Source organism: Sinohyriopsis cumingii, chromosome 8 (assembly GCF_028554795.1).
Source record: "Sinohyriopsis cumingii isolate HCF-2022 chromosome 8, ASM2855479v2, whole genome shotgun sequence".
NCBI lineage: Eukaryota > Metazoa > Mollusca > Bivalvia > Unionida > Unionidae > Sinohyriopsis > Sinohyriopsis cumingii.
The window spans coordinates 118,126,312-118,139,589 of NC_142968.1; the positions used below are offsets into that span (position 1 = coordinate 118,126,312).

General features: G+C 34.0%; 1 protein-coding gene across 2 annotated transcripts in view; it reads right to left on the bottom strand.

The window, feature by feature from the left end:
* LOC149794490 (unconventional myosin-Va-like) overlaps positions 1-13,278 on the bottom strand; it is a 232,575-nt gene that overhangs the window by 175,355 nt on the left and 43,942 nt on the right. For both annotated transcript variants that reach the window (XM_089968738.1, XM_089968737.1), the window contains exons 6-9: positions 10,402-10,558; positions 9,859-9,989; positions 8,350-8,444; positions 3,793-3,900 (exon numbers count right to left, since the gene is read on the bottom strand). In XM_089968738.1, coding sequence (XP_089824864.1) covers positions 3,793-3,900; positions 8,350-8,444; positions 9,859-9,989; positions 10,402-10,558 — 491 coding nt within the window. The remainder of the gene's footprint in view (positions 1-3,792; positions 3,901-8,349; positions 8,445-9,858; positions 9,990-10,401; positions 10,559-13,278) is intronic.

Genomic DNA, 13,278 nt, shown 5'->3' on the forward strand with positions numbered 1-13,278 from the left:
ATCTACATACAGACACCATGCAATTATAATTGTAACATGTCTATACCTATCTACATACAGACACCATGCAATTATAATTGTAACATGTCTATACCTATCTACATACAGACACCATGCAATTATAATTATAACATGTCTATACCTATCTACCTAAAGACACCATGCAATTATAATTGTAACATGTCTATACCTATCTACATACAGACACCATGCAATTAAAATTGTAACATGTCTATACCTATCTACCTAAAGACACCATGCAATTATAATTGTAACATGTCTATACCTATCTACATACAGACACCATGCAATTATAATTGTAACATGTCTATACCTATCTACATACAGACACCATGCAATTATAATTGTAACATGTCTATACCTATCTACCTAAAGACACCATGCAATTATAATTGTAACATGTCTATACCTATCTACCTACAGACACCATGCAATTATAATTGTAACATGTCTATACCTATCTACCTAAAGACACCATGCAATTATAATTGTAACATGTCTATACCTATCTACCTACAGACACCATGTAATTATAATTGTACCTAAATCTATAAAGCACAATATATTTGGTTAAATAGATTCATGTTTATGTATCAAGACAGGGACACCTCACACTCTTGATAAAATGTTCTGTTAATAAAAATTGTCAGATCGAATGAAGATGTCATAAGAAAATAAGCTCTGCTTCTGTCATTTATACTGTAGTGACATTTGTCATTTATCCTGTAGTGACATTTGTCATTTATACTGTAGCGACATTTGTCAATAAACAATTACAAGTTTATCTATCACCAAAACATGAAGAATTTCAAAATGCAAATCTTAATTGCTAAAATTTGACATATTGAAAAAAAAGTTGCTAAACTCGGAATATAAAAGCTGACATAATCTAAGACTGACACTCATGGGAAAACTTGAATTACCACTGAAGACATGCAAATCCACAAACATTTCCACAAGACAAGTATTTTTCTTTCCTAAAGCTAAGTACTGGATTATGGTTGAGGAAACGTGTTATGCAGTCACCATTGTAAGAAAAAGGGATAATCTATTTTTTTTGGGGGGGGGTAATAGGTATTTCCATTTATAAGCAAGTCTGTTTGAAGCAGATGCATATACAAATTAAACTCTCATTGTTCACTAAGAGTTCTTAGCTACTGTAATATATCTATGTTGATATTTTTTAAAATGAATAGGTTTAATTCAAAACATAGAGAGACAGAAGGTGCATGAGAGGATGAACAATGTATGTGCAAGGCAGCCAAGAAAGACAACTAGGATATATTTTCAAATTGGGGGGTAGGGGTGGGTGGGTGATAAAGCCACATAAAATGTTCCTGGATATTGTGAAGGGGAACTTTTCCCTAGTACAGTCCAAAAATTACACGTGATTAGTTGTACATAATATTTTGCTAAAGTCAAAATGAAAAAAAAATGTTTAATGATATTCCACATGACATTAGCTTACATAACTAAAGTCAGCTTCCCTACAAATAAATCAACTACATGAATAAAAGATTATTTTAACACAGTGATTTTGGATGCAGAGGCCTATCTTGAAATCCCCTCAAGCATATTATTTTAGACCAAAACACATGAATATGCCAATGAGCAGGCTGTAGTTCACATCGGTTGCTTGTTCTAGTTGGGAAAATAACAATTAAAATTGCTGAACCTCATAACTGTGAGAAAATGGTTGGGAGAGATAAGTTTCAAAATTATGATTTTGCCAATGTAGTATTCATTGCACCAAAAATTTAATTAACTTATATTATAGACAGCTATCAAACTTACACTGTCAGATACGTTAATAAATTTGTCATTTCCTACACAATAAGTCCCTTTTAGGTGGGAATCACAATAGTTTCCAAGTTATAACCATTTAACAATGGTGGGAATAGACCCTTGAGTCAGTGTCATTTGCAGATATTGCAGGCATACAATTTGTTTTCTCGTGCAAGTGTGTGTGTGTGTTTGCGTGTGTGTATTCTTATACAAGAATGTGTGTGTGTGCACACACACCCACATACATACAATGCAACACACACACACACACACAATGATAACAATATTTCCAAGAAATGACACATAGGCTAAATCCCTGGATGTCAGGATGGACCCACTCCACTGAAATTGTCTGTTGCACATATAAATTTTCTCTTTTTTTCTTTTAAGTAAAGTTACATATGGTTTATGGGGTGCAAATCCAATTAGTTTCTATGCTACAAACCATGGGATAAGTTCCTGGTGGGCAGAGAAAAACATCTGGGCATGATCCAGTGATCCTGGAATGTGCTGACACCTGGGCTTTAGATCACAGATGCCATTCTTTGACAAGCTATACAACTATCCCTAGAGTTGTCAGAAATTCTTATAAAATCATACCCACGCACCCCAGGGGCATTATCAAATTTCAAATGTGTTAGTCCCATAGCACCATTAATCACTAACCCACATTTTGTGTATTTATCTCTGATGGTGCAGAAGTGGTTAAAGGTCATTTCACCAGAGATTTCTCCTGGATTTTCATGGGTTGGGGGGAGGGGCTCACCCCATATTTACATAAGGTGGATTTTCAATTTTTTAAGGGGGATAGGTTTTGTGAGAACTTTATCTGTGAAAACACCCATTATAGTGTTATTTTTCAACAACTGTATGTGATAAATAATTTAAAGAGAAAGTTCAAATCTGTTTATCTTTAATATTGGTAAAGCAGCAGAGATCTGGTGTTATAACAATGGCATTAAATTGTATACATTATAATTCTATGTAACAGCTTTAGATATTACCACCACATACCAAAAGACAGCATGTCTGACACTGTACAAAAACACTCCAAATGTACTTGGTAAAATGCTTTTAATAACTAATTGATCAATGAATGGATCCCATTGATTACTTGCAGAAGGTCAGTTATTGACTGCCTCACAATGCAAATTGATCTAGAATTCAAAACTAACATAATTAGGTTACACTTTGTTCAAATTAGATTTCTTTAAGTTCATAGTAAATGCACCATGTGATTTCTGCATCATTGCTAATTTCTAAAAGGGATTTGTTAAATGTAACGGTATTTATGCAACAGTACTGCACAGCTTGGAGAAAACAAGTTTACATGTGGAGATAATAAATTAGAAAATAATTAGCAAACCTAACAAACTATAATCATGATCAAAGATTAGATACACTTCTACACTAGAAAATAAGATTAGACTCAAGTTAACACAAGTAATTTTGGTTTTATACACAATTAAGACCAAAATATATTTGAGGTGCACTTACTTTTCATGTTAGAATATATATGTTAGAAGATGACATTTATAGAGACAGACAGACAGACATACAATGGAGAAGTTTAGTGTACACATATCTGTTATTGTTATTTTACTTGCTAGTTTTATTATTTAATATGAGAGAAGCATTCTACAGTCAAATGTATTTGAATGTTCATGAAAAATCTTAATCTTATGGACTTGCACATGACCCTGACACTCAAACCTTTTAATGGTGGTGTTGAAAATCTTTAAAAAGGTATCCTGTAATATAAAATACATCATGGTTCCCATTGCTAATCTTGACTATTCAATTCAATATTTTTGTTTAGTTTAGACATATTATTCTATTCCATAAAATTAAAAAAAACAATGATTACTTCCATTAAATTCTGCCTTATTGCTGTGGTAAAGCTAACATGAACTGAATGTCTTGTTATATCTCATTCAAGGCTGACTTAGTTTTACCTTTTTAATGTTTTATATCCAGTCAACTTACCTAACAACAACAATGCCTCTCTGGTACTTATCAAATCTTCTGCATCATCTACATCATCAATTTCTGGATTCTGACCCTGGCTTGTGTAGAAAAAACTGTCAGCAGGACCTGACAAGAGGAGAGAGAACTAAAGGTTCTAGTCATGTGCATTACAGCATACAAACTAATGTTTTCTTGTGGATATTTTGAAATGAGATATATCCTTCACTAACGGGAAATAATTTGGATTATATTAATACAAAATAGATTGAAAAGAACCCCAATTTACTGGTTGTTAGCATTCACTTGGTAAATTTAAATACCACTGCCTTCACTTAATGTGACACCGTGAAGTTATTTATATCCTGTATACAGGAATCTAAAACTGTTTCATTTTATCCTGCCGTTATGCAACTCAAGATCCATGGAGAAGATAAAACGTTCCTGTGAAAATATCATACAGATGCAACTGTAAGGCAATTATGATGAAAATGAATTTAAAAAAACCAACAAAAATGAAGTAACCAAATGATACAAGCCAAATGAAAATGATGTAACCGAATGATACAAGCCCACTGAAAATGATGCAACCAAAGGATAAAAATACACCGAAAATAATGTAACTGAATGATAAAGGTCTAATGAAAATAATGTAATTGAATGATACAAGCCCACTGAAAATGAAGCCAGACGATACAAGCCTAATGAAGATGAAGTAACTGAATGATACAAGTCCACTGAACATGATGTAACTCAATGATACAAGTCCACTGAACATAATGTAACTCAATGATACAAGTCCACTGAACATGATGTAACTCAATGATACAAGTCCACTGAAAATGATGTAACTCAATGATACAAGTCCACTGAAAATAATGTAACTCAATGATACAAGTCCACTGAAAATGATGTAACTGAATGATACAAGCCCACTGAAAAAGATGTAACTGAATGATACAAGTCCACTGAAAATGATGTAACTTAATGGTTCAGGTCCACTGAAATATTAGTACCATATTTTTCAGCCTACAAGTTGATATGGAGTTTTAAGTCGAATCTGCAACTTTTGTAAATTTCCATCCTTCATCCATAATACAAGTTGAAGTGGAGAATTAGACAAAGCCAGATCAACACCTTGGCATGGTCTATCTCGCACTGACACCTTAGCTTGGTCTATTTCACATCAACACCTTGGCTTGGTCTATTTCACTTGTAACTTGCAGTTTTTGTGAATATCAATAGTATCACTGTGTTGTTCAAATTAATTGGGAAACTGCAGTCACTGACACTACTGTTCTTTTTCACCTATTTCCTTTGCAGTGCACTCAGAACTAAAAAGCCAAACTCCACAGGTATGTCTACAGTATGCACTTATTAGTGATATGGAGATATTTCAGCGTGCATAAACAAACTTTGATCCATATATTCATTTTTGATATATCTAGCAGACATTTTACATGGTTTCAAATTTACCAATATGTTGTGTTCATATATGCTTCTGTGTTCACACAGAAGCTATTCTCTAATTCAGGGGTGGGCAAACTACGGCCAAGGGCTTTCATGCGGCCTAGGAACAAGTCATCATTCGCACTGACTCTGTTTATGTTACTCTGTTTATCAAATAAATGTGCTTCTTTTGAAGTTTAAGTTTTCAAATATTAACAACATATTAACAACTGAAAATTAATTATGATGTTATTTAGAAAAACCTTTTGTTTTTGCTATTTCAAATATTAATTATTTTACTTAATGAACTATGTGGCCCATGACAAGGTGTAAATTTGTGTATGCGGCACTTGCACTGGAAAGTTTGCCCACCTCTGCTCTAATTGGATAAAATGGTACACACCTCCAAACAAATTACTGGTGATGGCATTTCATCATTTCTTGCAGTTCTCAATCCACTTGAGATGCTTTAATTTGTAACTGATGTGGATTAATGACAGAGACCAAAGGTGTACCAGCATTGCCTATTACCCGAAGCTAATATCTGGGTTTAAACAGTTAAAGGGCTTGAATTCTTGTTGAAAACCAAAGACCAAAATATAAATTATAATGAAAAAGAGACATGGAAATAACAGCTTGTTAAGAATGATTACATGAATTGTTTTGACATTTAATTTTGCTTTAAAACTCAAATGCAAAACTAAGAACAAATCACTGATTATCTACAAGCAATCCATCTTTATCCTGAATTTTAATGTATATTAAAGGAACTTTTAAGTGAATATACTACAGTATGGTGAATGTATGATAGTCATGTGCTTAATTTATGATATTTTTTAAACATTCATTAACCATGCAAGTGATTAATATGGATTACATACAATTATAGAATCAATTATATCAATGAAAACATATACCAGTACTTACTCGTGCACATCAAACAAAATAGTGTAAATCAACTATCAACCAACATATGTATAAAATGTAATCAAGCAAAATCAGGCATGGTTTTTAAAAATTGATTCATTAAGCAAAATCCATTCATGTTTATTTTAAAGTTTTTGTTGGGAATAAGCTATCTGCTCTGCAGAAGGTCAGTACACTATAGAGTACACACCATAAGTACTATATGGTCCAGGAATTGTGAACTCTTCAATTATTTTCTTATATTTCATGATGAAGAAATTAGAAAATACAAGTTTATTCAAATGCATACAAGATATTGATAAAATCTGTAACATAAAAGCAGTCATATTAATTAAAAACAATTTAATGACATAGTAACTGAACAAGAATTGGCACAAGTATACGATCCGTGTTCCATTTTGCTGATGACATTTCATACTCATAGTACTACTGGTACACAAAGCAATTTCAATGACATAATCCATATACAAGTCAATTCAGAGTACAAGATGATATCCAGAATTCCTGGTAAAAGAGTACTGATTGGTCATGACACAATACTTCATTTGAGAAGTGTAAAGCAAAATACTCATATTCAATATCATGAACAAATCTACACAAGTTAACCCATGTCAATTAGTTTTTGATTCATAATGCTACTGAACCAGCAAGAGTGCAAGGTCATTCCATACATGGTCAATGAGATGTCAATGTTTGCAAAGATAGCCTCTTTTGCATGGGTCAGTTTCCTCAGGTATGCCCATAATGTTTGTATAAACCAACGGCCAAACAATAACGTGGGCTGTTTGCTGTATTAACCCAGGTTAGAGTGGGCATGTTTTATTTGCTCATCTTCCCCCACACCAACCACTACCTACAGTTCTGTCCCATCTGACTTGCCTCTGCCACACAGATTTCTCTGTCCCTAGCAACCAGACTCCTCAAACTAACATGCCATAACTGCTGAGTCTTCTCTATAGGTATTCACTGCTACTGCACTGATGGGCATTCTATCCACAATCAACTCAAATAGGAGACTAATTTCCTATAGATTTTCACATAGCAAATTATGGTGACTCACCAATTCTACCTCAACACTTATGTCATTCTGTCATACTGGTGATTCTGCCACACAGTTAAAAACTGCAACACCAAGAACACATTATATCATTCATGTAATGACATATGTATTAGATGGCACTGCCAGCCTGAATTTGAGGCATCAGTATAAAGTAAGGAGTAAAGTTCCAGAACATGATTCAAACCGTAAGTCAGAAACCTGTCCTGCATTTTCCACCAAATCAGATGGTGATTAAATCCTAAAGGTATTAGGGCAAACAAGGAGTGGTAGTGATGTCTCCAGTTCATAAAAAGAAGAACTGGAGCTGCTACATATGAAACCTTGCTACTTGAACTAAGCATGCCAAAAGGTGAGGTATAGATGACCCGACAATGTTGTCTTCTTGTCCAGTTTTGCTAAGAAAGCAAGTGTATGTGAGATTATATTGGGAGGAACACTGACCATTCCTTGACAGGTGAGAAACTTCGTCCACACATAAACAAATTCATAAGGGATAAATTGCCACTTCTCCCATTTCAGGATTGGGCCTACCAGGATTGGAGTCATCATCTTCCAAACAAGATAAAACCTTCAAGAGGGCATGTTTGATGAGTTCATTGTGCATCAAACCAGTTACTGAAGTACTAGGTGATGTGAACCTCTAACGACCTTAAATGAGCCACGATTACACACACCACCCCTGTGAAAACTCTGGCAGAGAAGGCTAAGTCAAAAGGAAGAGCCAGAATACAATCCTAGACTCATCATGTTCTTCATCCTCTCTACTCATCCTTTCTTTGAAGGAAGTTCACATCTTCCCACAGAGATTCCAGTTGAAAATGGTGGAATAGATCGAACTCCATGAAAGACTTGGTAAAATGTCAGCCAATAAAATTACTTTATCCATAATATGTCTTCTAAGAAAGCATAAAACCATGTCCCTTGTACGACATACTTCCGAAAATTGTTGTCAATAAACAGAGATTTAAGGTATATTTTAGTAAAAATCTTGTGTTTTATTGCAATTTTAACATCTTAAAGATCATGTTAATCATAATCAAAGTTCAAGAAAATCAACTGCAACATAAAAACATGTAACTTAATCTAAGCCAGTTGTGTGAACTTTTCTGAATCTCTTTACTGGATATGATACTGGTACTAACCTAGCTGGAATTTTTTTAACTCCGGCAGGTGTGCCGATGCACAGAGCTGGTAGAAAATATGGTAGTTTCTCTCATCAGATGCCTGGAACACCACCCTGCAAATAGATAAGAAAGAGTTGTGGAAAGGACATCGATACTTTCAGAGCATAAAATGATAGACTGTCATCGAGTTGAAAAAAGAGGTTAACTATTTTGTTGTTGTTGCAAGCTATAATGCCATTTTTCAGCACAATATAGGCTCTACATGGTGGCCAGCATAAAGGGTGGAGGAAGAACCTGACAAAGTCCCAGAAAGAACCACTGACCCACGAGAACCTACTGGCAAGCTTTCTCACATACCCATAATGGCCAAAGCCAAGACTTGAACCCACGAAGACAGAAGTGAGATGGCAGTGATCTGTATTGGAAAGCGCTTTAGACCACTTGGGGCCCCTTTAAATATTTTGAAATCATGCTGTACTCTCAATAATGCTGTCAGATCTTTAGTCTTGTCCAAACATGATTTCTAATTCAAGTTTCCTAAATCAGAAGTGAAAACATGCTTTAAACTACAAAACCTGTTACACATATCCTGATTTCAACTTAAGTGCTGTATCACATTCTTAAAAGCCATCACAGTATGCTTCAAAGCCAATACAGATGGTAAAGATACATGTAACCAAAGGAAGGCAAGTATCACTTAAAAAAAACTTGCAAAATAGCATTTCCTCCGGGCAGTATTCTTGAAGTTTTCAGAGCAGTACATTTCACCAGGATGCATGTAAACAATGTGTCAAAAAGAGCACAAAAACTCCATCTATCTCATCTGCAAGCTTGTGTTCTATAGCACTGGAAGACAACACATGCATAGGCATCTTGATAAACTTTAAACAATGATTCTGCCCAGTGTTATGCTGATGAGTTTCTTAGCACCACAGCCAATTAATCTCTTTAATCCATTCAGAATCACACGCACAGCATAATCAATGTGAACAAGTGTAAAGAGCTGACTACAACCAGCCCTGCTGACAGAATCAAAATAATGATCATAATTGTTTTATGCTGCCTGAACTAAATCATCTTGCCTGATCAAGTCCTTTCATATTCATGTGATCACTAGCAGTATTATAATTGTAAATATACTACACTGGAAGCAAGATATGTACACTGGAAGCAAGATATGAAAAAAATGGATTTTTTTTCAATAATAGTTTTACATATACAAGGTTTCTGTGAGAGACAGGAGGTACAGGAAACATCCCTCAGTTCAGGTGGAAAACTTTCCATTCCTAGAGGTTCATACATATGGACAATGTTCAATGAAAAAAGGACAATACTATAATCTTGCATGGCAGAATAATCTACCTTAAAAATATATTACACAAGCAAGCATCTTTATGTAACTTTTTAATATGAAACACAAAAAATCTGACATCATAAAAACACTGAAAACAATTTAATCAAAGTGGTTCATATATCTACCCATATGATAAACCAGGTGAGGCACACAAAAAGTGAGGACATACTGACCTAGATTTTTCAAGAAGATATGTTCTCATATGAGCCCGTATTATTTCATTCTGCTTGTTGAAGCCTAGTTCAATATACTTCCCAAATCGACTGCTGTTGTCATTCCTTATTGTCTTTGCATTTCCTATGGCCTGAAATGTTAAAGTAGGTTTTTGCAAATATCTGCTTCAAAACTGACCTCCAAAAAAGCCCACTATTTTTGGAACATGAGATTTCTGCCATTATGTTTGGGATTCAAGTGTGACTTGCAATAAAACAAATAAAAGGTCTTCAACGGTTAATGAAAAAATTCATGCTGTAAAAATTTATCACAAATGGCAGAGACAAATTGGATGATAAATTCAAATTAAACCTTCCTGTAATCTTGACCTTTGAGCCTAGTAAATGAATGGAAATTTCATATTTTGAAGGTTACAATGTACACATCAAAATGGTCGGAGAACTTTATTTCACCTTGCCATGACTTCAACCTTTAGGCAAAGTATCTTGTTTTATCCATCTAAAACTCTTGATTTGTATACAAACTGCACATGCTTTTCTTACCTCCATAATTGGATTAGATGCTAGCACTCGCTTTTCCACTTGTGTCTCTGAGGCTGAACCACCTACAGTTGCAAAAAATCTCATGGCATATTTGGCTGAGACAGTTTTCCCTGCACCAGACTCCCCACTGACAATAATGGACTGGTTCTGTTCAAACCTGGGAAGAATATGATATGTCATAGCATGAAATGAAATTCTGAACTGTACGTTTCTAAGTATACTACCAAAAGATTATAAACAAAAGAAAAATATATATATTTACCATGATTATTTAATCCTTTTGTTTAGTTGATGTTTCTATGAAACACCAATTTTAAATTAACTTAAGAATTTGCAATAAGGACATGAAACGTGTGTGAAACCTCAACTTTGTATTACATTAAAACTATAAGTCATAAACCTGGAAACCCTGATGAACTCATTGAATGGCATGCTAGTTTTGAGGTCTTGCATGTTAAAGAACATGCATCATCACTAGGGCATTAGAAACATCTTTGAGTCTGAGAAAAAACTGAAACCAATATTAAATTGTGGCTTCTGCCACAAATACTACAAACACTGACATCTCTATCTCACTTGGTTCCAAAGGCCAAACATAATTCTGAAGCAATACTTAAATACAGGTACCAGAAATATGTCTATTATAATTGCCTTCTGTTCTCTCAGTAAAAAGTATGCAATGTAATTGTAATTGAATCATACAATATAATAAAACAGTTGCCTACTCTTAGGCTGAACATTTTTAAAACCATAATTTTAGTGATGCTTCGGAAAGTAATTTTTAAAGAGTAACTAAGTCACTCAAACATGAATGTAGTATTTGGTACCCTCTTTAAGATTAACAGATTTTAAACTAAATTAAATATGCCAATTCATCTTGAAAAAAAAGGTAGCAAGAATTCCATGGAATTGTAAAGTTTCACATTCTCCAATGCCTAAAATGTCTTCTCTTTACCTTGACCAAGCTATAGGTCAGAGGGAGGTCAGAGTGCAGAAGTATGAGAGGGCAGTGTTACCTGATTCTATAGTCCAAGTATGTGAGCTAATTCATCCACAAACCAAAATCGCAACCAGCAATACAAAAAAATTGTAACCAAATATGTAATAAAAGTTTCCTAATGACCTTGGCCATGTATGTGGTTAAGAATAAGGGTCAAGATAGGGAATGTGAAAGGGCAGAGCTCCAATACATGTGAACCCTGTATGAGTAAATATTGCTATTGTAAGTGGCAAAAAGCATAATTTGGGTGTACCAAGTGTGACCTATATAACACATGCCATAATTATATCACAAATGAAATAGATGCATTTATTTTTGCTGCTAAACTGGTTCCGCAGCTGGTCTAAATTCTTGTCACAAAGGGCAAAATCATATGGATTATAACCATAATAACACCATAACCATAATAACACAAAATATACTGAAAAATTATTTATGTTCTGTACTCACTTTAACTAGTCTGTGTGTAACTTTCACTGAATGATTGTGAACTGGAATTCTGCAATGACCATGATGATGTGCTCAAAGTGCTGCATGAAATCATTACCACATTCATTAAAAGTTTGTAGAGTGGTGTTGATTCATCTTTTTCTGATATGACATGTTTAAAGTTTCAAAAGATCCATCTACTCTAGCATTTTCTATCAAATCATATCCACAACTCACACTGTAAATTATTTTGCTAAACATCAGGCATCAGTATCTTTAACTGCTTTCTAACTACTTTATTAATATAATGAATCTGTGATGCATTGTTCATATTTGAAGAAACCCATTTGGGTCATATACAGTTGCTATAAATAGCAAATAAGGAATGTACTCTTATGCTATTCTTAGCAGTCATCTTTTTAAGAATATTCTCAAATTTATATGAGTGGAATTAAAGAGATGATAAAAATTGGCAAAACCAACTTTTGTTACTTTATTTTATTTATTTATTTTTTACTGAATCAAAAAAGCATAGTCCATACACATGTGAGTATAAAACATAAATATAAAACATAATTTGGTGAAAAACTTTGTAATGATTAAGCCAAAAGCATAATGGTTGGCATTTATGCTCCATGATTCTAAAGCAGGAGTATGACAGCTATCCCTTAGGATTAATGACCATACAACAAAGCTTTTAACTGAATATGTATACATGATTTTCACAGGGACGGTGGGAATGCTTGAATATGAAAGGGCAGAGCTTCCCAATTCTACAGCTGAAGTATGCAACTATTCCTTCCAGGGTTTGGTAACTATGACCATGGAGAAAATCTTAAAACCAAAACTTGAAACGATGTTGTTGCTGACATAGACGATTCTGATTCTCAGGTCTTGCTATGCTAAAACAGACACAAATTGATACAAAAGGGATATATGTGCATACAATCTAAATGCACTGTATGTTCCTAACTAAGCTAGAGGCTGGAACAATGCAGAGTTACAACTCAATCATCGTCAACTATGTTACAGAAAGAAGCAAAACCAATAAGTTTAATAAACTTGAACAAACAATCCATTTCCCTAGCATACAAGGTGAAAATTTAAAAAGAACCCTAAGCATTGTGAATTAATATCCCAAATATACTAAAATTTCTATCACAGGTCCACAAGTACACTGTTCTAAATGAATTCCAATCCTGAAGGTGCTGATGTACTGATAGTCTTGAATAGGTTGATGTACCAATGGTGTTTATGTATCATAATGATATAATCCAGAACATCTTTGAATGAATTCACAATAATCCCAAATAGTGTTTTAGACCAAATTGTCAATGAGCACTTTTAATTCCAGTGAATAATTTAAATAAATAATTCCTCTCAATTAAATCAGAACACAACTAAACGACAGATATTAAAGTTGGAATGAAGACTTTATTGACAGAAAC